This window comes from Orbicella franksi, chromosome 5, assembly GCF_964199315.1.
Source record: "Orbicella franksi chromosome 5, jaOrbFran1.1, whole genome shotgun sequence".
Taxonomy (NCBI): Eukaryota; Metazoa; Cnidaria; class Anthozoa; order Scleractinia; family Merulinidae; genus Orbicella; species Orbicella franksi.
Window position 1 is genome coordinate 26,517,625 of NC_138149.1, and position 9,881 is coordinate 26,527,505.

The following is a 9,881-nucleotide window of genomic DNA, read 5'->3' on the forward strand; positions in this document are numbered from 1 at the left end:
TATTTAACTTTCAACCTATTGCTGAACAACAAGGCTGCGTTTCTATGAGGTTCAAAGCGTTTTGAAGGTTAGCAGAAGACGAAAGCAGAAGAACATTTGGAGCGAAGAAATCCAACGAAATAGCTATTAAGAGGTAACAGGGCTCGCCATGTAGAGTTTTGTTCACAGTAGAGGTCGTATTCACTTTAATTTTCAGTTGTCAATTACTCTTTACAAATTACAAGAGGAATCCTCGTTTGCTGTTTTTTCCAATTCCGTTCACAGTTTCAACACAATTTCTTGAACGTACCATATGAATATGCAGAAAATTTCGAGCATTCAACCAGTACTAAAATGCATGTGAAGCAGGGCACAGTCTCTTTTGTATGATTCTTTCATTTCCTATCAAAAATATTTCAACTGAAACTTAAATTAGTTGTGCTTTTTCGATAGACGTTACGTGGTCTAGCCGCAGCAACTACCTCCGCAACCACCTCCGCTATTACATGGTGATACTTCAACTTGTGTTCCCGGAGGTCCAGCCGGTCCGGGAGGTCCCGGAGGTCCAGCAGGTCCAACAAGTCCAGGGGCTCCGGCAATTCCAGGGCACCCCTTAAGCCCAGGGCATCCGGGTGGGCCGGGAGGACCCATGCTTCCGGGTTGTCCAGGTGGGCCAGGAAGAGCAGGTTTTCCAGGAAGTCCGGGAGGTCCAGGTGGTCCAATTGCTCCGGGTTCTCCTTTGAAACCAGGAGATCCAGAAGCGCCAGGGGCTCCCATTTTTCCGGGTAATCCTGGTGCCCCAGGGGTAGCGGCTATTCCAGGAGGTCCTATCGGGCCGGGTAGTCCAACTGCTCCAGGTGATCCCTTGAGACCCATACACCCGGGAGGTCCAGCTGGCCCCATGCATCCGGCTTGTCCGGGTGGTCCAGGTGCGGCGGGTTTTCCAGCAGCTCCGAAAGGTCCTGGTGGTCCGAGTGGTCCGATTACCCCAGGGGGTCCCCTTAAACCAGGGCAGCCGGCTAATCCAATGGGACCTTGGCAACCAGGTGGCCCCGGGAGTCCAGGAGGCCCAGCTAGTGCTGGTGCTGGGACTGCAGGAGGTGGTGGGGATGGCGAACAGGGAGGGGAAGAGGGCGGACAGGGAGCAGAGTTACAACATGCTCTCCTGGTGACTGGAAAAATAGATTGACAGAACGGTCTTGTCATCAATGACAGAGTTAATAGAAGAATGAACATTAAAATGCAGTTTCGTCAGAGATACCGATTAAAACAAAAGTTTGTTACTTGTTTTAAGTCAGATGCCAGAAAAGTGGCAAGGCAAATGATGTACAGACATTTTGGATCCTCATTCTTTTCAAGTTTCACTAGCGTAATCAAAAAAGGGATTTCATTGTTTTTTTTTTTTTTATATATGTCTTTAAAATTGAGGAACAAATTTCAGTCTTAAAAATTAAAAAAAAAAAAGCAGAAGGAGGTTTCAGACTCAAACTCTGTTTGAGTAATTCGTGGAAACCTATAATTGATCTACAAAACCAGTTTTTTGAAAAAATATTCGTCCCTTAGAAGGTGTATTCTGGCCAGGTTTTCACATCAGTAATAGTTTTCTAGTTTCTCATAGGAAAACTGCATTGTTCAATGACGAAATGACATTTCCATAACAAACAAACAAACAAACAAACAAACAAACAAACAAACGAGATCATTATGATTATATAGAAAGCCACTCTTCGAGTTTCCGCAAATGTATTATGTGGCCTATTGATATCTTCTGTGTTGTCTATAGTTATAAACCAATTTAAGGTGGCGTTAGCGAGTAGTTTATGGGAAAAGCTGCAGAAGATTGGAAGTTGTGGCACTAATATATTCTTAGAGCTCCTTAAAAGCTGCATTTCTATCTCAACCAATGTTAACATAGGGCATGTTTACAAGGAGAGAGGGTTACCCTAGCAAGGGGTTACCCTAGCAAGCGGGTTACCCTAGCAAGCGGGTTACCCTAGCAAGCGGGTTGCCCTAGCAAGCGGGTTACCCTAGTAAGCGGGTTACCCCAGCAAGCGGGTTACCCTAGCACTCACACATTTCCTCTGTTTTTTTTTTCGTCGTGTTTACAAGGCAGCTAGGGTTACCCGGGTGGACGGGTTACTCTATCTGCGTGCTAGGGCTACCCTGGCAGGCGGGTTAACACTCCAGGTAGGGTTAACCCGCCTACCCGGGTTAACTTTCTAATTTTTTCCAGACCCTTTGAGTGTAACCGCGCATTAAGTTGTCCCGGATTGTAGGATTACCCTACCTGTGAAATTTTGCTCGTAAACAGGGGCTATCTTTCGCCCTCCAGTTAGGGTCAACCAGCTTGGTAGGGTAACCCTCCCTCCTTGTAAACAGGCCTATAGGTTCACTTTCGTTTTGAAATTTAACTTGAAAAAGTCACCATGACTAACTGACGACTAAATTATCTATGCTACTACTTTATCTCACATTATTGTATTCTTAAAATAGACCTCCTGGAGTCCGATTCAGATCGATCTGTTACGCTTTACTCATCAATAAAAACCATTAAACTTGGTGTAAAATAGTTGTGTAGTTGTGACAGTATGCACTTACCAGTTTGTAGAGACCTGGCTGTCGTTGAAGCAACAAACACGACTACGAGACTCAGAAGAAATTGGATATTCATTTTTTGGCCTTTTGAGAGAGATACAAAAACGTATATAATGAAGACAGTCATTAAGGCATATTCACCTCAAGCACTATTTGAAAAATAAGCAATATAGTTTACCTTTGATATCTTTAGCGCGAGATTGTACCATTCATTTTCTTATGTGTAATGAGGTGGTTTATTATGTTCGGAAGTTAAAATTAAAGTTTATGGCGACACTCTGTACTAGTCTTGGCCAATAGCGAAAATTAGCAAATGATATCCAGAAAATAGGCTTTGATTCATTGTGTGATGATTTGTCTGCGTTAGGGAAACGAACAGAATTGCTGGTCAGGCGGTCAGCTCAAGTACAGACAAAATTCGTGTGCAAGAGTACACGTGAGACAATTTTTGAGGATACCGTCAAGGCTATCAGCAGAAATAAAAGTTAAAATAAGAAAAAAACAAGTGAATGACAAAAGGTTTTTCTTGCTTACCTGAACAGTCCGTAAAGACCAGTAAAGTGTCTTGTCATTTTGGCGGCCAACATTTTTATGTGACTGTACTATTAAATTATTAATTCATGCTTTAGTCATCTCATTTTGGCTGTATTTTTAACTTCAAAATCTGCCAGAAAATCTTGTTTCTTTTATTTGGCCTGAAGTATATTAGAGACAGACACTAATGTTAACTAAAAGTTCGTTTGGAAACATGAATGTAATCATTTGGTTAGCTTAGTAGAGAACTTGTCGTTCCAGGTGTCAAAGAACACGCAACTCTAGGTGAGAATCTCTCGAGTGTCAGCTGCTGAGTTATTTATTCAAATATAGATGTCTTTGATGAAAACAAAAAGACATCGGCAAAAAGCAAAGTGTTTTTTTTTGTACTATTTAGTATCTATTGCTACAGTTTTAAGATTTTGGGAGATGATTTTTACATCATTCTTCCAGTTCAGGCTTTGGAATGAATCATAGTCACATCGGTGAAATTCATGAGATCTTCATTCTATAGTCTGACATTCCCGACAAGTCTTGTAATCTATTGAATATTTTTTTTTTCCGAAATACTATGAAGAACTAGACATAATATTAACAAAAATATATTGTTGACCTAAGTATATGTATTTTATTTAGATCCAGTCTCAATCGAAAATTTGAGATTAGCTGCAGAGGCCAACGTTAAACACTCATTTTCAAGTCAACAATACGGACAGGTGTCAGTTTTCATTTTTCCTATAGTATTAGGGCGAAAGTACAATGATAATGACGCTAATCCTTAATTATAAGAAATTGTTTTAGTAAATACGCATCTAGCTCCAAATGCACCCCACAAATAAATTAATTCCTTCGAAGGCTTAAGGCAAAGCACTATGCAGTGAAAAAAGCCAAAATTAACGCTTGGCGCCTATAGTGAACTGGTGGTCCACGACGCGCTAAGAAGTTCTTTTTAGACAAAAGCGGACTCGTGAAGACTGAGTACCTACCGAACGCGGTTTTGTTCATTACTTTTTCCACTTGCGCCTTGGATACAAAGATAAAAGGAAAAGAACCAGCGAAACTAAAGGAAATTCAGAACGCCTAATAATTTAAGAATCTGGAACTCACAGCTTGCAATTTATGGTAAGTTTCACATTGAACTAACTATTCCATCAATGTAAAGGATTTCCTTACTTCTTCTGGGCTTCTGCTTTGACCAAAGGCTCTATACTCTATAATGAGACAGCCCCATACGTGTGCCTTGTGTTTTGTCGGGTTAGGGAAGGAAGTGTGACAGTAAAATAATAGAGATCTTAACAATGACCTTTACGGCAAACAGGGAAGGGCAAAATTAAACTCTTGCCGTCTCTCTTTTAAGAAAGATGGCTTAAAAGCCGTTTTTACTCTTGGGTAGAGAGAATAATTGCATTTGCTGTGAAGGAAAGATTTTTTTCATTTTCGTTTTTGTGTTGTATTGATATATTTAACGCACCTGATTTAATAATTCGAGGAGAAGGAGTCAAAATCAGAGCCAAGTTTACGGTTGATCTTTCATGTAAGCATTTTTCTTTAACACTATATTTGAATATAAGTATATAATATTTTAAATTGACAGTTATTACATTGGTTTTAATTCTTTAACGCTTTAAGAACGATAAAATTTCAAATTGCAAGCAGTGCGATAATTTGTGGAATTGCAGTTATCACGATAAGGTCAACTTCTTTTGTAAAGTTTTTAAAAAAATTCCCTGGAAGGACGTAGTTCAGAGTCAACGTAAATTGTCAAACCTTAGGAAAGCTCTAAACCGCCAATGTTGAATTTCTTTTCAATGATTACTCGACGGACGACGGTTCATTGTGTTCCTTTATTTCCAATCTTTTGAGAATTTGAACTCTATATAGACAGTCAAAGCTCTCTATTTCTTGAGATTTAAAAGTGTTGTACACTGTGGCATGTTTTCAATGGAGATTATCCTAGTGATCGCCACGATCTGGCTGGAGATTAGCCCGGGAGGGCGTGGGGAAGAGGGAAGTTCCTCCCCGAGGTCCAACCCCTTACCCTTTTGAATTCCATTTTGGCAGAAAAGGTACACCCTTAACATGCTTTCATAAACGGCCAGTATTATGAAAAAGTCGCCAAAAAAGGAAACCTTCTTGTCATTTTCATGTAGTGCTTAGTAAATTAAGTGATATAGCCATAAAATGCGTCTGCTGAAAATGTCTTAATTGAAGGCCCTTAATTAACTAAATGACATATTTTCCTACCATTTCATAAACCTCAACTTGTGAAATCCCCACCCTGTTCTTTCGGGCGGAGCCTCCCCGTATAGGCTATAATAGGGAGAACCCCCCGGGGGAGAGGAGCTTTAATATGATCGATGCGATTGCTTAGATTCGGTAATGTAGTGATCGTAGTGTCACATCGAGACCAGAGCACAAAAGACTTTTTGTAGTGCAAACATCTTTTATTAGCGTTCTGCTTGACAACAGATTTCTCTAAAACAGAAAAATGGGTTTCATTTATCCTAAGCTTAAATTTGATCTGCTGCTTCAGCAGGTTTTGGTTGTCGCTCTGTTCCCTTTCAGCCCTTCTAACCGCAACAAGCAGGGGCTGCAGGTGGTCCGGGTGGTCCGGGAGGACCTGGGGGCCCAATAAGTCCTGGGGCGCCGTTAAGTCCGGGGCATCCCTTAAGACCGGGGCATCCGGCAGGTCCGAGTGGTCCCATAGGTCCTGGCGGTCCTGGTGGTCCAGGAAGGGCAGGTTTACCAGGAAGTCCAACTGGTCCGGGTGCTCCGACTGCCCCTGGGGGTCCCTTCCATCCGGGGCATCCAGTAGCTCCAGGTGGACCGGCGCAGCCAAGAGCTCCAGGAGGACCGGCTGGTCCAGGAGGTCCTGGTAGAGGTGCCGGAACAGGAGGAGGTGGTGGTGGTGGACAACACCGCTTGGAAGCTAAAAAGCACATTCAACAAATTGACGTCAGTTTTTTTTTATGCGTCTGTCCTCTTGTTGATGATAAATTGCGTCATAACATTGTCAAAGTGGCTGCGGAACCACGAGCCTGACATCAATTTGCGTTTTACCATAACAAGACCCCAAAATGGTGAAATGCCGGGAATAAATGAGGGGAAAGGACGCCGTAAACTTGCCGTAAACAGAGATAAGTAAATTTCATTCAAAATGAAGCGAACATTGTCAATAGCTTTTCTCACTTTTTGATTGGCTACTTAAAAAAGTCCATAGCATCTCATTGGTTAAAAAGTTGACAGTTTGACAGCTGCGAGTTGAACTAGAAAGCTTGCATAAATTACAATTTTATCCGCCTATACTTTTATTGATGATAAAAATGAGCCAATCAGTGAGCCAGAAATTAGACAGTTATTGTAAAAATTCATTTAGATGACGCGCGTTTCCACAAACTCAAGGCGAGTCTAGCTATCAGTATTTTCCAGTTGTGCTGGTATATATTTTTATACTTAAACAGCTTCAGTCACCAATTGAAGCATAACACCAGCTGATGCTTAATAGCATCACGTAAATGTCAAAAGAAACGTAACGGTCTATGCCGTGTGAATTTCACAAGGCGTGGTCATTATCTCACTATTGTGTTTCAGGCCCAACCTTTGTTGCATAAACGTTTAAGGGATCTAAACATCTGATTCGACTTTTCAACGTTTATATGTAAATTGTTTGTCTTAGAAAATGGGTTGGCTTGCAATGATTTTAAACGCGAACGGTTAACATTTGAATCACGATGTTTTATTATTTTCTGGAGCTCAATAGTAACGGTCAGTAATTGACGTTATCAGCCGAAATGTTACACGAAGGAAGAAAAGAAACCAACGTAATCACTCCGATTCTTATTACTTTTTACGCTAAGCGACTACGCCTTCTAGAAAATATTAGACCAATAACTAGTTATTTACAACTGAAAAATATCAGGTACCTGGCAACATTGGTCTTGAAATAAATAAAAAAATAAACAAGAACCAGCTTGTACTTTATTTTTTTCGCATGCCAGTGATTTGTTCTCACTTATTTCCAACCAGCAACTAGTTGAACAGACACCTAACGGCTTTTAGTATAAATCTACTAGCGTTCTAATACGCATGCCGTTCTCTTATTGGCTAAGCTACTCACTATCTATTCTGTAATAGATAGTGAGTAGCGTAACAGTGTGCCCTTGATAACGAAATGACGGCCGCTTCTTGGCGTTTTCGAAGTGTCTGTGAAGAGGATTTAGATAAAGTTTTGAACGATTAGTAGATTTATACTAAAACAATTAGATTATTCGCTCTCGATTTCTATGCGCTATAGAAATCTCGAGCTCATAACCTGATTGTTTAATAGACTGTACAATTTTTTCCCAAGTATAAAACACTATCCAGCAAACACAGCCGTCGAATCTTTATTAACTAAGGGACCACCCGTCCCATCAACACAACTGAAAGTGGTTGCTTCGGCGAGGTTCTACTATATTCGGTAAAGCCATATGAGTTAAAAGGAAACGAAAAGTGGCTGGTTGATGTGAGGGAGTAAATATTTCGAACTCAAAACGCAACATCTAACAAACACTTAGCACTAGCAAAATGGTCAGTTATTGCTAACAAAAACTACTATCTGAGCTTATCCTTTACATTTTGTTTTCGTTTACACTGTTGGAAGGATTCACAATAAACATGAAGTAATAAGACATCATAAGCCAGTGATGTATTGTAAACATGCTCTTTTCGTGGGGGTCCCATATTTCTTCAGGTCAAACAGAGGGTTATATAAAAAAAGTTACTTTAAAAAAGCCGTGGTTCATTTTTAGGCTGCCTGTATTTACTCACTAAAAATAATGTGAATAAATATGTTATTGCGTTTTTCATTACTTTTAATATTGTTTGTCAACCACAAGATTAATATTTGACAGTCAGAGGCCTCAGGCGACTGAGTGCGATAGATGGAATTCTACGTAAGAGCTAAGTTGTCGGATGAAAATTCTGCGCAAAACAGACTTCTTTTTGCCCTGACCTTAACTTATTACCATTCTGTCGTCGTATCGTTCCTACATGTATGTCCCGGTATGCAAAATTAGCCGCGTGAACTAACACCAGGGCCACACTTTCCTTGGAGTAACTGCTCAGCTTGTAAATGACGAGTCATGGAACAATAACATTCTACTTGCGGTTGTTCTACTTGTAGGAATAAAACTGATCGTTCTTTTAAACCTTTGATATTTAGATAAGAACGAATACATGTGACCCTGTCAAGTTTAATTTTAAAAGTCTTTCAAAAGGACAATTCCTTCTGAGACTGTAGTCAATTATTTAGGAGAAAGGCTATTTCGAAATAAATCAATCTAGTAAAGAAACCGAACCGCACCATGAATAATTTCGCGTAGTTCAAGCGCAAGAAGCGTAAGTCTTTAAACAGTTTACACTTTATGCATTGCCGTTAAAAGTTACTTGTACTTTTGTTTTTGGCCTTTGTATGTTCCACTACTGAAATTGCTTGTTATACCACGCGACATTAAATTATTTTAAAGTTATATTCCAACAACTTGCATCAAACAAATTCTGGGTCTACTATCAATACTAATACTAATTACCGTACCTTCTAACGACCTCGCGGCCGCAAAGGCGATTAAGAGAGCAGTAACACACAGGATTAGCTGGAATTTCATCTTTCTGTCGAAAAAAAAGGGCTTTTATCAGGTGAATGTGTGCCTAGAGACGAAAAGAGATCAGAAATATGAACCAAGAATCGACGAAAAAGATGTAGTACATATACTTCAGAACATGTCAGAGACAGGACAGATTAATTATGTTAATCAATGTTTGAATAATATTTCCACAAAAAAGAAGAAATCAAAAAGCTTGTGCATAAATTTTTCTGCCTACTTCTAAGTAGTTGTGAACAGAGGGTAGATAAATACGAATGTCTTACCTCTAAGGCCCTTACAGAGCTGTAGACTGCCTTGATCGCTCAAAGCACGTAACGTTTATTGACCTTGCTATTGAATTATTAAATGGTTTCCAGGGTAAATATTAATTATTTTGGAATTACGTTTAGGCCACTTGCTAAATTTCTGGTCTTGCATTGGTGTGTTGAGTTTGTTATTAATTCCGCTAGTTTCGCGCTTTAGTTGTTTCTTACCTAAACATAGCTCTCCTAAAGTAATAAATTTCAATTTGTTTTAGGAGTCTTAATGCGCAGAACTAACACCCTGGCTAGAAAAAATGGAATAATTAAACAATCAGCATTATTTGCAGGAGTTGGGAAGAAAACGCCAAGGTACTGGCGGGTAAATGAGCGTTCTTTTTTTTTTTCTAGTTGTGGTTTATTTAGTTGTTTTCATATTTAGGGACGAAGGACAGGTAAGCAACGAATAAGAAACAGGGTAAATTTTACTTTGATCGACGGTAAAAAGGTGGTGAAATATCACACATGAAAAATGTCTCTTTTGCATTACGTGGTAACGCGCGTACCCGATCGATGGCCGAATCTCTGCGCTTAGAAAGTAAGATGATAATTAACCCTGGCACCTGTATCCACATGCTCACAATGATAAACAATCGTCGTTCAATCGAGGCTTGTTATCTATAGAGATGACTGGCTAGGGCGGGGAAGTTGATCTACGAGTGTCAAAAACGATACTGTAACAAGGGGATGAAAACACGCAAACGCCACACTAAGCGTTTTGGAGAAAGGCAGATTTGAATAAGCGTCTAGATCGCAACTATTTAAGATATTCATGTCACAGGCAATCTGATCTTACAATTGCACGAGACCTCCTATTACCGGTTCAGAG

General features: G+C 40.0%; 1 protein-coding gene and 1 pseudogene across 2 annotated transcripts; both read right to left on the minus strand.

The window, feature by feature from the left end:
* Window positions 1-362: 362 nt before the first annotated feature.
* On the minus strand, window positions 363-2,650 carry LOC145487907 (uncharacterized; annotated as a pseudogene).
* Window positions 2,651-4,957: 2,307 nt separating this feature from the next.
* LOC145487471 (uncharacterized) lies at window positions 4,958-9,052 on the minus strand. 2 transcript variants are annotated; one of them, XM_081466255.1, is made up of 3 exons: window positions 9,017-9,052; window positions 8,684-8,757; window positions 4,958-6,037 (listed from the first exon to the last, which is right to left on the minus strand). In XM_081466255.1, exons 2-3 carry the CDS (start codon window positions 8,751-8,753, stop codon window positions 5,679-5,681), a joined length of 429 nt encoding a protein of 142 aa, XP_081322381.1. In that variant the 5' UTR covers window positions 8,754-8,757; window positions 9,017-9,052; the 3' UTR covers window positions 4,958-5,678. The 2 variants fall into 2 exon arrangements, with proteins under 2 accessions (XP_081322381.1, XP_081322380.1); XM_081466254.1 differs by having other exon boundaries at window positions 8,684-9,029.
* Window positions 9,053-9,881: the final 829 nt, after the last annotated feature.